The 14384-nt window shown below is 43.6% G+C and overlaps 1 protein-coding gene across 1 annotated transcript; it reads left to right on the top strand.

Annotated features, from left to right (window-relative positions):
* The first annotated feature begins 3290 nt into the window (after positions 1–3290).
* On the top strand, positions 3291–4307 carry LOC147708627 (uncharacterized). Its single transcript, XM_086925373.1, has one exon. The coding sequence runs from the start codon at positions 3291–3293 to the stop codon at positions 4305–4307; it is 1017 nt and encodes a 338-aa protein (XP_086781499.1).
* The last annotated feature ends 10077 nt before the right edge of the window (positions 4308–14384 follow it).

Genomic DNA, 14384 nt, shown 5'->3' with positions numbered 1-14384 from the left:
TTTTAGGCACAGGTACAACATATAAAAAGCCAAATTAAGTCAGACCTTTTGTGCCCAAATATTAACTGAGGGTTCTATACACTCTACATGTTTAGTGACATTGTAGAGCCGCAGAGGATCGGGATAGGTATTCACCATTTTCACAATGGATCCTAGTGAAGGGGGAAAATAACACAATGATTAATATTCAATATATCAAACCAGAATACATAGCAATTTCTAAAAATACATTTTTACCCTATTTTGATCATGTCTTCGACAATCAATCTAAGTCGGTGTCTTTTAAATATAGTAAAGTTACTGTTAAGCTTCATTTAAGGCTGGGACATGACAGGGACTATTAAGAAGTCATCATGGTATTCACGAAAGCATACGGCGACCCTGCTCTGCACAGTGACTATTACAGGCACCAGGCCGGATATGGAGGGCCACCATACTTTCAAGGGGCCCTTGTTATGTACGGATGGGACTGGGAGATTGTTTCCATAGTTTTCTTCAAAAAGTTTTGTCTTTCTTGAGAAGAGGCTACAAAATTGCAACACCCCACATTAAAGCAACGGCCTCAAACATTGCCCAGGATGTGGTGGAATCTGTGACTTCCACTGTCACTGTAAGAATGAACAAACAATCCCAAGAAGGAGCAGGACTTGTGTACAGGCCAAGCAAAGCGCAAGTATTAAAAGGAAGGAAAGGTCTTAGAGTCATAGGGGTCCGCCGGCACTCTATAAAAAAGGTAATGTTCTTCAGAAAGTGCTCTCAAAAGAGGATTCGTAAGGTGGAAGAGAGCCTCGAAAAACAAAAAAACATCATCTAGTGTAAATATTTGTTTAAATGCAACAACCTGACACATGGCCTTTGTACACTGCACCCTGGAGAATTCGCCAAATCTGAGTTTCTCCAGGCAACACTCTACTTGATGAAATATGGTCAGAAAGACCTGGCATGGTTGTCTTTAACACTGAGCTGCTCTACATGGAAGAGACCAAATGGGTGGCCATGTAGTTGGATAAAGACAAGGTTACAGTGTTTTGACAGCACAGTGGCATTCCCCAAGCATAACATCTATGGTAAATCTATATTCAAGTATGTAAAAAAACTGCTGTGAGGTTAGAGTCCAACAATATCCAGGTACAGGTTTCTCTCGTCTACACATGTGGGGAGCATTGTAAATATTTTATTAGTAAAATATGTGAGGGTATGACATTTATGGTTAAATTAATGTTATTAAAATAGGTTATGATATCTCCGTGCACTCACTGAATTATTCCAATTCAATTCGTTTGGGCGCGTTACCTTGTCGCACTATGCCAGGTAGTGCCTTAAATCATGAATACAAGATGTGATGCAAGAATCACTGCAAGGCGCGCATTTTCACATGAAACTGGTGGGTTTCTTCCAAAGCTTATGCAAAAAATGCAAAACAAACTTGCTTCAATGCTTAATTGCGAATTTATTTCATTCCAATAGAGGGAAAATTCATCAGGTTTATTCTTGAAATGTATCCAACATAAATCAATCTTCGCATTACTTGATGCTTGCCCAATGCATTTCGGGTTAAAAAGATGTAACCCTTCGTCAGGGGCCTAAAAATGAAAACATACAAGACCATAACTTTCAGGAAAAAGAACCATGGGGTCATAATGACCTAACATATACAAAACTGCTATTGTTATGCCTGTGGCCAATTCAACATTATCAAGCCTCAACGTTGCAATTTACATCAAAAGGAAACTGACACGTACTTCATAAAACAAATATAGAGATAGAAAGAAACTAACACCGTAAACCATCGGTGTACGCTAATCAAGTGTATAGTGAGAGCGAGTAGGGTACTCTAAGCGTGTGGTTTGAAAGAAAGCTGTGGATGCGAGAAAGGGTGGGGTGCGAGACTAACCGTAAGGCGGATTACGTCAAAAGGAGAGAGGCTTACCGCAAAAGTAACGGGTGGTCGTCTCAGTGTTCCGAACGCGGAACCGGTCCAAGAAGCAGCCTTTTTTAGACATCAGTCCTGCAGCCAATGCACCACCTATAATCGTATCAGGAGGGGGAGAAGAAACTCCCGAAGAAATAGCCAAACGAACAAGGAGTCATAAGTCAACAAAACCGACTTAGTTATCAATATTTCATCTAAACCTCTGACACCAGCCCAGATGGCGGTATTGAATAAAGGAACTACATTTGTGCCTACATATAAGACCAACTTGGCGGAAACTGAGATAGCGCTCTTTAAGTTCTTCAAAAAACTCAAACTGAAATACTTTTTCAAAGATGCGACACCTCCCTCTACCACCGACATTACAGTCTTTAAACCCAAGAGCACATTCTGTGCACCATATTCGCACAAAACCATAGAAACTGTGGAAAGAATGATACTCACTGACATTCAAAAAATCAACTTCAATAAAAATACTAAAAACAACATGTCTAAGAATGAACTGAGTACTATCATGCAGTTGTCAAATGATACTGAAATCACTTTCCAAAAAGCAGACAAAGGGGGAGCCCTCATCGTCATGGATACCATCTTTTATAATTCTAGTGTCAACCAACATGTACATGATGAGAACACGTATATTCCTTTGGATATTGACCCCACTGAAGAATACCAAAAAATCCTCACAGTAATTCTGGATCATGCCTTAGAACAAAAATGGATCGACGAAAGAACATACAAATTTTTGGTAACCAAATACCCAAGGAGGCCAAAACTTTATATGTTACCAAAAATCCACAAAGACTTGAAAAAACCACCCTTCAGACCCATAGTGTCTGCGTGCGGGTCTATATCTGATAGCATTGGCAAATACTTAGACTGTTTTTTACAGCCGATCGTACAAAGAGGTCAAACTTACATCAAGGATACCACATCTTTTCTCAACTTACTCAAAACCATAGAGTTGGAACCCAACACAGAATATTGGCTCAGCACTATTGATGTAGTGTCACTATACACTTCCATACCACACAATGAAGGTCTTGAAGCTTTCGAATGGAATCTTCTAAGAGATGATCAATGTGAAGCCAATAAAATCTTCCTAATGGAACTCATGCACTTTGCGCTATATCATAGCTATTTTGAATGGGACAACAAGTTTTATAACCAGTGTAATGGAACCTCAATGGGTTTTGGGGGGGCCCCCTCGTATGCTAACCTGTACATGTCTAAATTTGAACATGAGAACATACTGAACAATACCAACTGGACTGATCACCTAGTAACATTCAAAAGATATATAGATGATTTATTTTTAATTTGGAAAGGTGACAAAGAACAACTGTTGACTAACATCATGGAAATAAATCAACTAAATCCTAGGATCAAATTCACACACACCATCCAAAAAGAAACCATCTCTTTTTTAGATGTACAGATAACCATCATCAACCAAAAACTACACACTCAAGTGTACAAAAAACCCACAGATCGAAATTCCAGCTTGTTGTACCAAAGCTTTCATCCGGAAACTTTGAAAAAACATTTACCCACGTCCCAATTCATCCGTCTCAAAAGAATCACCTCGGACCCTCATAGATTGGAAGAAACCCTTAATGATCAACTACAACAATACCAAAAACGTGGATATCCTAAAGATGTCCTAGAGGAATCCATCAAAAAAGTAACGAACCTCACAAGAGATCAACTGTTAACATCTAAACCCCCATCCAAAGAAAACAAGACAGTATGTGTTTTAAAATATTCGACAGCATCTGCACAAATCAAGAGAATAATTAACCACCATTGGAACCTGATCAGAACGGAACCAGACTTAACCAACCTCTACAGTGATCAGTTGACGTTTGCCTTCAAAAGATCCAAAAATCTCAAAGAGACACTTAGTGCCAAAAAAGTCACTAAAACTTCATCAAAAGGTATGCTCAAATGCCTTAATTGCATACATTGCAATAATATAATACCTGGCAATACTTTCATGCATCCAACTAAAGGTCACAAAATTGATTTACAATATACAGGAACTTGTGACACTAAAAATGTGATCTACGCCATCAAATGCCCATGTGGCAAAATTTATGTCGGTCAGACAGAAAGAAAGATCAAGACGAGAATATCAGAGCACAAAAGTAATATTCGGACAAAAAATATGAAATCAGCAGTAGCAACACACTGGCTTGAAAACAATCACCAAATCACTCAACTCAAATTCACCATATTAGAGATACTCCTGCAACGTCCAGACATTGACCCAACGAAACAACGACTACAAGCAGAATTTTACTGGATCAAGAAACTGAATTCCCTCCAACCAGCAGGGATCAATGATCGAATTGAATTCTCATGTTTCCTGTAACCTAAGACACTCCAATCGGCTATATGAGTGACCCCCTACTCCTCTATGGATGATCCTAATGACTATTTTGAATTTGTTACTCCTATTTTTCTAATGCAATTTATTGTCTTCTTCATGTAATCTTCACGCACCCCAGCTTTTTGTGCTAGTACATTTTTATCTACATTCATTGATTGCATTTGTTGACATTCCGCCTATCACGGATCTTTCATGTTTTGTGTTTTTTCACTCATATTTTTCACCACAGTGTATTATGCTCATGTTATTTCTTTTCACCTTACACCCCCATCTTCAGATTCGTGCGTTTCCTATGTATGTTGCACTTCTCCCTAGTAACCTTGCACGAGCCTTTGTTTACTTTCCTTCGTTGTATCACGTGACCCCAGCGCACCTATTAGAATACACACAACCGCACGCTACTTCGCGCGTCTTAAACTTGTGAATTCCCTTTTATTCTTCGCTACTATTGTTTTGTGGTGCACCACCCTAGTTCTATTGCTATCCTCATAAAGTTTCGGCTTCTTCTCTCGTTTTATGTAATTATTTTTTGTACCCGCATCACGTGACCCCCTTACATACCTATATCTAACCTTCCTATTGGTCCTCCGCTTATTGGACCGGTTCCGCGTTCGGAACACTGAGACGACCACCCGTTACTTTTGCGGTAAGCCTCTCTCCTTTTGACGTAATCCGCCTTACGGTTAGGCTCGCACCCCACCCTTTCTCGCATCCACAGCTTTCTTTCAAATCACACGCTTAGAGTACCCTACTCGCTCTCACTATACACTTGATTAGCGTACACCGATGGTTTACGGTGTTAGTTTCTTTCTATCTCTATATTTGTTTTATGAAGTACGTGTCAGTTTCCTTTTGATGTAAATTGCAACGTTGAGGCTTGATAATGTTGAATTGGCCACAGGCATAACAATAGCAGTTTTGTATATGTTAGGTCATTATGACCCCATGGTTCTTTTTCCTGAAAGTTATGGTCTTGTATGTTTTAATTTTTAGGCCCCTGACGAAGGGTTACATCTTTTTAACCCGAAATGCATTGGGCAAGCATCAAGTAATGCGAAGATTGATTTATGTTGGATACATTTCAAGAATAAACCTGATGAACTTTCCCTCTATTGGAATGAAATAAATTCGCAATTAAGCATTGAAGCAAGTTTGTTTTGCATTTTTTGCATAAGCTTTGGAAGAAACCCACCAGTTTCATGTGAAAATGCGCGCCTTGCAGTGATTCTTGCATCACATCTTGTATTCTAAATTTATTTTATTGTCATGTTGACATATTACAAACCTTTGAGTAAGGATCTTCTTATAAAAGGTCAAAGCTTACATGGCATTTCTTCAACAATAAACAAAAAACAACTAACAACCACCCTTTGCAACCCACCACCCTCAACAACCCCCCCTCGCCCCTGGTACCAATTGCTCAATGTCTAGCACAAACTATGTGTCTATGTCTGCGTAAAGGTTGCTTATTGTGGGGCATCCCATCGTGTAGGTTGAGGTGGGTCTGTAAATCTCAACATACACAAATACCAGGGACAGGTCGGTGTGTGAAATTCCTGAGAGAGTGGTGATATGAACCAGTGCCATGTAGTGTGGATAGTGTTGGCTCGCCCTGCCAGAGTAAGGGTGAGCCTTTCGATTCCCAGGACTCCCCACAGGCAATGCAGAGAGCTCAGATATTTCTGAATGGAGGCAGTTACCCACAGTGAAAGAGTTTGATGTGCAGCTCTCAGTGCTATGCTGATTTGATGTCCTTTGCAGGAGGCAAGAGGGTATATTAGGGATTAGGGATGTCAGTAAGATGTAGGACGGGAATCTTGGGAGTTGTGTTGAGAAGTGAGTGTCGATGTCATCTAACACCGAGTTCCAAAATAGTGCCAGTTTTGTACACCCCCAAAGGATATGTGTAAGTCTACCTTTCTCACCACATTGTGTCCAGCAGGTATTGCTACAACCTGGGTTTCCCTTGAGGATGCATAGGTAAGGTACCAGTATGAAGTGATTTTCAAAGCTGTCTCGGTGCTTGCTATATTGTAAGTCGCACACCTTGCTCTATGGTAGATGTCCTGCCATTCCTTCGTAGAGAGCTGCCATCCTATCTCTCCCTCCCATCATAGGGCTGGGGTTTTTTCTGACATTTGTATGGGACGCAGAGGACATACAACTCAGAGAGAATCCGCTTATCAGGTCATTTGCTCGCCGTCATTTTTCGAAAGGGGTTAGGGGCCCTTCAACCCTACTCCTCATAGATGAATGTAAGAGCCAGTGCCTTATCTGAAAGAATCTAAAGTGTTCACTCTGTGGAAGGGAGTAGTCTTTCTTGAGGACGTCAAACGGTATTGGGCCATCCAAATCTAAGAAGTGGCTGTACATACAGCTTCCCTCCAAATCTGGAAGGCTGGTTTGGTCCCAGATGAAAAGGCTGGGTTATCAACTACCAATGACATCGGAGAAGGGAAAGTGGTTAGGTGTCCCCTACATGTGCATCCATCCCAAACCCTCATGAGAGACTGTGTGACAGAGGAAATATATATGCTAGGAGCCCGATGACAGCAAGGCAAGAATGGTACTTTACCAAAAGATGTCCCCGCTATCGCTCTATCCATGAACAGCCAGTGTTTTTTCGAACTGGTCTGGACCACTCCACCAAGTAGCATAACTAAGCTGCTTGGAAGTATCTAAGGAAAAACAACAATTGATGGACGGAAGGTTGCACAATGGCAAAACTTTCACCCCCCAGTCACAGATCTGGGTTTAATCCATCGTTATTTTGCTCACCAGACCACCCCAGTTCAGACATGGCCATATGCAAATCAGTCTTGACCCTGTGCCTCTTGGGAACAGTTCATCCCGAACTGCCAAGCCATGTCTTCCCTGGACCGGAATCAAGCATCCTAGGACCAGTTTCTGGCTATCAGCCGTCATCAGCCAGGATATCTTGATTCCAGTGGCCTGGAGAGCATGGGACTCACGTCTGAGCATTCCTATCCCACTCAGGGTGACAAATGCAAAAACAACAATTGATGGACGGAATGTTGCACAATGGCAAAACATTCACCCCAGTCACGGATCTGGGTTTAATCCATGGTTATTTTGCTCACCAGACCACCCCAGTTCGGACATGGCTTTATGCAAATCAGTCTTGACCCTGTGCCTCATGGGAACAGTCCAGCTCGAACTGCTAAGCCATGTCTTCCCTGGACCGGAATCAAGCATCCTAGGAATGGTTTCTGGCTATCAGCCGTCATCATTCAGGATAGCTTGATTCCAGTGGCCTGGAGAGCATGGGACTCACGTCTGATCATACCCATCCCACTCGGGGTGACAAATGCAAAAACAGCAATTGATGGACGGAATGTTGCACAATGGCAAAACATTCACCCCCATTCACAGATCTGGGTTTAATCCATTGTTATTTTGCTCACCAGAGCACCCCATTTCAGACATGGTCATATGCAAATCAGTCTTGACCCTGTGCCTCATGGGAACAGTTGAGCCCGAACTGCAAAGCCATGCCTTCCCTGGGCCGGAATCAAGCATCCTAGGACTGGTTTCTGGCTATCAGCCGTCATCAGCCAGGATAGCTTGATTCCAGTGGCCTGGAGAGCATGGGACTCACATCTGAGCATACCCATCCCACTCGGGTGACAAATGCAAAAACAACAATTGATGGACGGAATGTTGCACAATGGCAAAACATTCACCCCCAGTCACAAATCTGGGTTTAATCCATCTTTATTTTGCTCACCAGACCACCCCAGTTCAGACATGGCCATATGCAAATCAGTGTTGACCCTGTGCCTCATGGTAACAGTCCAACCCGAACTGCCAAGCCATGTCTTCCCTGGATCGGAATCAAGGATCCTAGGACTGGTTTCTGGCTATCAGCCTTCATCAGCCAGGATAGCTTGATTCCAGTGGCCTGGAGAGCATGGGACTCACGTCTGAGCATACCCATCCCACTCGGGGTGACAAATGCAAAAACAACAATTGATTGACGGAATGTTGCACAATGGCAAAACATTCACCCCCAGTCACAAATCTGGGTTTAATTCATCGTTATTTTGCTCACCAGACCACCCCAGTTTAGACATGGCCATATGAAAATCAGTCTTGACCCTGTGCCTCATGGGAACAGTCCAGCCCGAACTGCCAAGCCATGTCTTCCCTGGACCGGAATCAAGCATTCTAGGACCGGTTTCTGGCTATCAGCGGTCATACATTCACCCCAGTATAGGGATCTGGGCCTAAATCCATAGTCTTTTTTGCTCACCATGCCATTCCAGTTTGAACCCAGCCATATGCAAAACAGTCTTCTCCTGTGCCCCATGGGAACTGTCCAGCCCGAACTGCTCGAGCATGTTTGTTCCCGGGAGCAATGGGATCTTGGAGAAATATCACCCAAGGACTCTGTGAGGCTGTAGTATGTGTTCACCGAGTGTGTTCACCGAGGTTAGACCCTGGAGTCACCAAGCCCAGAGAGGCACAGTCGTCATAGAATCAGGTCCCAAACGTGAGGCAGCAGGGTCTTTTGTTAGTCTGTATACGCTCTATATGGGAGCACTCTCTCCAAGAGGGCATGTCTTTGCAAGGTCTCAGCGTCTCCCTTCCTCGCTCCCCAGTGCTCCGCCAAGGATGAAATGCAAGGCCTGCCAAGGTCCTGAAAAAAAGGAAACCAGTTCCTGGGGCATGGGGTGTGGTCTGGACCCGGATGGCAAGGCACTCCTTTGTCCTGTTGGGAGCACTCTCAGGCCTTCCACTCTGTGAGCCCCCCACGGCTTGCTGGGTGCAGGCCTAGTGCAGCTGGCAAACCCCTTCACCAAGGGGTAATACCACAGTATGTAAGTCTCCGCAAAGCTATCAGCAGGGACCCTCAGCTGCAGAGACTTTGTTGGCAGCAGTAGGATACAGGGGCACAAAGGGTTCCCTGTGCGGACCTAGTAGGGCTTTAGACTGCTGGCTGCTAGGCTGCCATGCCACCACCAGGGTCTCTAAAGTGTCCTTGGGCCTGTTTCTGGAGTCCACTGATCTTGCTGCCTATATATCTGTACAGCTTGTTCGTTAAGGTCTAGAGGCTCCAGGGATTCTCTCGCTGCTCTTCGGGTTCTCCCCCGTGCACCCTGTGTTCATTGCCTTTTGCTGCAAGTCGGGGGCCTCCCCTCTCCTTCTGGCCCACAGGAGGGTCATGTGGTCGCAGCTGCTGTTGTCGTTGGGCTCACTCCTCCTTATTTCCCCCTCTGATTTCAGTCCTCCAGCCTCTCGGGCCGCACTTCAGGGGTCACCTCTGGGCCGTAGGTCCTCCTCCAAAAGCTGGGCCTCAAAGCCTACCTCTGTGCTCCATAGGCTTCCCCCATCATCTCTTCTTCCTGGCTCCACAACTCCCTCAAATGACCGTGGCCCACCCTCTCCTTGAATGGGTCAGCACACACTCACAGGGACTCCGCTCCACCTCTCGGTCCTTCGGCTTTCGATTTCTACACAGGCCGTCAATGAGGGGGCACTCCCAGATTCGGGCTCCAGGTCCTGTTTGTCGTGTTAATTGGGGGGGGGGGGTAGGTCATCAGCTCGGTTCTTCAGCCGGCCTACCCCTGGGAAGGAGAGGATTGATAGGGGCTTCCCAGATGCACCTGGGGTGTATCTAGGTTGCGGGGCCTCTGACGTCCAACAGGCCTCCGCGACAATCCCTCCTTGATTAAGGGGTCATCGCCGCCTCATCAGCTATGGGTGCTCTTGCCCTGATCCTCCAAGCATTGCAGCATGGCCCAGCATACTTATGGCCTGGATCAGGTTGATGCTGGTAGGCTGCAACCTCTTCCGTCAGTGCTCCGGTACCCTCTAGGCAACCCCTCCCAGGGTGTGACATTTAGAAATGTTTTAATTTATATTTGAACAACCTAGTTAACAATGATCGTTTTGTCACGAAATATTTGATAGAAAACTCGAAGTCTACATCAAGCGTTGTTAAAACAGAATATAAAGTTTGTCAAAAGTGTAAGATCATGTAGCACCTTTAATATGTAATGATGGATGTCTAAAATGAAAAAATAAAAATCTAAATACAGACTGCGCATCTTTATTCTGATGCAAAGGTACATATTTAAACTGTCTTAAAAGGTGACAGAAACACGTTGAAAAATTAAAGGTTAATTTACAAAGCAGTTTTTTCATAGTACAAGCAACACACTGATAAACCTACTAAAGAAATAAAAAAAGCAAAGTGCAAAAATTTTAACTATGGAAAAAATATACACACAAACAAAGACACACATATACATAGGTTCAAAAGTCAGAAGAAACATAAGACATTTAACCATGTATTTATTTTGGACACTATTTTTTTAGGATCCAAAGGCAGAGCCTCGGTGCTCCAAGAGGGAAAAAACTGAGGAAAGAAAGGAAATGGTGGCATCTTAGGGTGGGGGTCAAATTAACAGGTGTTGGAGTACTTGGGGGCTGTAAGTTGGATCTTTCAAACTTTTCATCAGCTGCCTGTGTTCAGTGTTACCAACAATCATCAAATGAGTATTGAATTCTGCAGATGCTCTGGAAACTGTTCAAAACCTCTAGGGACTTTCTGAAGCAATAATGTTTTGGGGTGTGTAAGACCTTTGACCAGGTCATACATGTGGGAGTCAACAACCGGCTGACCTTTGTAGAGGAATTCACTACTCTCGTTTCAAGAGGTCAGGTCTTTAGAAACTGGCATTTTACTTAGCAACACTTACGGGGAACCTTTATACATTTGACTTATATTTTTTCAAAGTTCTTCAACCATGATGTCTAAGGATGGTGGTGGGTCTTGAGGCATTGAAAAGAGTGGTGGAGGCTGTTCAGAGTTAGGGGCATATAAAGTCAACCTGTTTCTTTCAACAACCCCATGCGGGTAATGTTTTTGAAAGTTTTGAAGAGTGCTGGAGTAAAGACCTGCTTTGTTGTAAGGTTTTAAATGTGTACAGTTCAATTTGTCTTTAATCTCAGCATCCAAGCAATGCATCTAATTTTTCTGGTTATCCCGGGAGTCACCTGTAGATGTCCCCAACAGTTCCAGCTGCTGCTGTGGTACCAAGTACATCTTTTGGGCATACTCCATCAGTTCCCACATAGGAGGCTGTTAATTATCAGTATGGCTATGCCCAACAAGGAACCTATAAAATTCCCCCCTGCTTTACAAGGCTCTTAGAAATGAGGGAAGCCATTTTATTACTGAGCTTTTTGATAACGTTGAGCTTCTTCTTCAAAACATGGAACGGGAGCTCTTAAATAAGGATTTTACCTTTTAGGGTGTTTATCGTCCGAAGCAACACACAAGATGGCCTTTCTTTGCTGAGGGCTATCGGTGACTAGCATCTTTAGGCTAGCCAGATTACGGAGTAGACAGGCCAACACGGTCAATACTGGGTATTATAAGGTCTAGAGTGTAAACATATGGGAGTCTCCTTACTGATTCTTTTTATAGGCTTTGGGCTTGGTTTTAAGTGCATAAACGATGGAAAAACACGTGGGGAAATGTCAGCATGCAGTCTGTAGTTGACTAGAGTAAAAGGGGCCATTTCACAGAACTAATCAGAGATGAAATCCAAAGCTTACTATTTTTGGTACTCACAGAAGGCCTTTAGTAGTAGTAAAGTTAGGACTCCTAACTTCACTACTACTAAATGGTTTTTCGAATACCGAAAGTCGGAAAGTTAGGATTTTGTCTCAGTTTAGTAGCAGTAAAGTTATGAGTCCTAAATTTACTACTACCACCATGCCTTCTGTGAATGCCAAAAGTAGTAAGTTTAGGAGTTCATCTCAGATTAGTTCTGTGAATCAGCTCCTAAGATTTTATTTTGAGCTAGAGACCCTTAGCTTCATTTTTCCACTGCTAGTGCCTATTTGTTTCAATGCCAAATCTGCTAGCCGCATTTTTGAGTAATATTATGCAAGGTAGGCATTCCCTTGGAAGAACTAGGCAAAACTGATGCTGCCATATCTACAAGGATTTTCTGAAACAGTGCTACTTTTGAAAAACAGGTACTGAGCCCCATTAGCAGCTGAATGTTTTTACTGCTAAGGAAAGGCAGGTCTTAGAAATGAATGACACATGTACAATGATATAAAACATACCCAAATCACTTTGGCAAGCTCAAATATGCCATGGATCTACTACCAGGGCAGCTTGGAGCATCAAGGAGATGACCACCACTACCACCACAGAGGCAGCAAAGGAGAAGGGAGGGTACATACCATCCTGGGATAACCCTCATTGACCTTAGGGAGGAGGAGGTCATTGCTCATTACAGGCTTAGGCAGGAGGCCATTGTCCGCCTCTTGGACCAGATACCACCAAGGCTACAGACAACACTGCAGCGCTGCACTAACATACGTTCGCAGGCCAAGCTACCTGCTGTCCTGTACATACTGGCATTTGGAAATCACCACAGCCAGAGTGACAGGAGTATTACAGGCATCCTTCTCATGGTCCCTCCTCACTGTCCTGGATGCTGTCATAAATTGCATGCCCCAGTACCTCTACTTCCCCAACAGAGCACAGCAACAACAACAACAGGAGAACAAGCAAGGCTTTTATTCTATGGCAGGATTCCCACACATGTTGGGGCAATAGAATGCACCCCTATGCAACTTGTGCCTCCAGTTGCAACATCATACCTCTTCCGCAACAAGAAGCAAACCTATTTGATGAATGTGCAGACAATTGTGGACCATCTGGGCCTCTTCATGAATGTCCTTGCGAAGGACCCTGGCAGTGCTCATGACTCATTAATCTTCTTGCATTCCACCATCAATGAGCACTTCCCGAATGGGACCCATAGGAATGGCCTACTGGTTGTTAAGTACACCTCAAGCACACACCAGTCTACATGACAGTCAATCATGTATCTATGAATACGTTGACATATTAGTCTTGGGTTAAATGAGACAGTGCATACATTGTTGGTGTGGGTATACATACTTACACCATACTACATGGCCTATGTACAAAATAATCCTACAAGTCACACAATTTGAGACCACATTCGCCGCTGTGGGTCACATGTACAAGTGAACAGTGCTGAAGGATTATCACTATTCATGATGCTCTGGTGAAGCAGCTCCCAAAATCATTTCAATGTGGCAATGCAAAGTCTGTCTGCAAGACATTGCATGGCCTCATTGGTATGCAGTTAAGCAAGCCACACCAATTTGCAGCATTCACCCTACGTCAAGGATGTCTATCATGGGCCTTGCGATGGCCTTTCCCATCCAACAGCAATGAAGATCTCATACATTTCCACACAACCTATTTTCAGCGACCATGGGATAGTGTGCAACTACTGTGCTTCCCAAGGGGAGGTGAAATAAGTATATGGAATTACATGTCTCTTTGTCATGTGCAAAAACTATGAGTCCTGCATTCCGCATGAGACATAGGAGGATATTGCAGAGTGTGTTTTGAGTGGTGGAATGTGTCTCTTAAAGCTTGACATCATGTGAGGACACTAAGCTGACACACATGCAACATGGTGCAAAGGGGGGTGTTAGCACTAGTCACTACCATGTGATGTTGCATATGTGGTCAAATCGTGGATGAGCTGTATGTTATCTGAAAGGCACGTTCCACCACTTCACTTTGGATGCAGGTCAGTGCAGCCATATTACAATCATTGCTTCCTAGTGGAAACAGCTGATTAATGAGGCCCTGATTGTGCATTCAGTAGTGTCAGGGACCCTCACAAATGCAGCACCTTATAAAAAGATGGGTCCAAACGCCCTGTTAGGATGGGTCCAAATGCTCTGACATGTAAATCCCATGATCAGGAAGCATGAGATGTATCCCACATCGGCAAACTAAGAAATATAGTCATATATGAACCTCACAAGATCATCTCTACCATGCTGCATTATATCCAATACATATACAAACATCAAATCCTATGTAAACAACATTTTGTTAGGCACAAACCGCTATGTCATTTATCCAATGCCCCTGATTGTACAGCAAGGTGCAGCCTCTTACACAAAATACATGTCCAATGACAGCGAACAATAGAGTTTTCATGGAATAATGCACCTGTCTTG

The sequence above is a fragment of the Lissotriton vulgaris genome, chromosome 6, assembly GCF_964263255.1.
Source record: "Lissotriton vulgaris chromosome 6, aLisVul1.2, whole genome shotgun sequence".
Taxonomy (NCBI): domain Eukaryota; kingdom Metazoa; phylum Chordata; class Amphibia; order Caudata; family Salamandridae; genus Lissotriton; species Lissotriton vulgaris.
The sequence above is the reverse complement of the archived record's forward strand: the minus strand, read 5'-3'. Positions and strand labels throughout refer to the sequence as shown.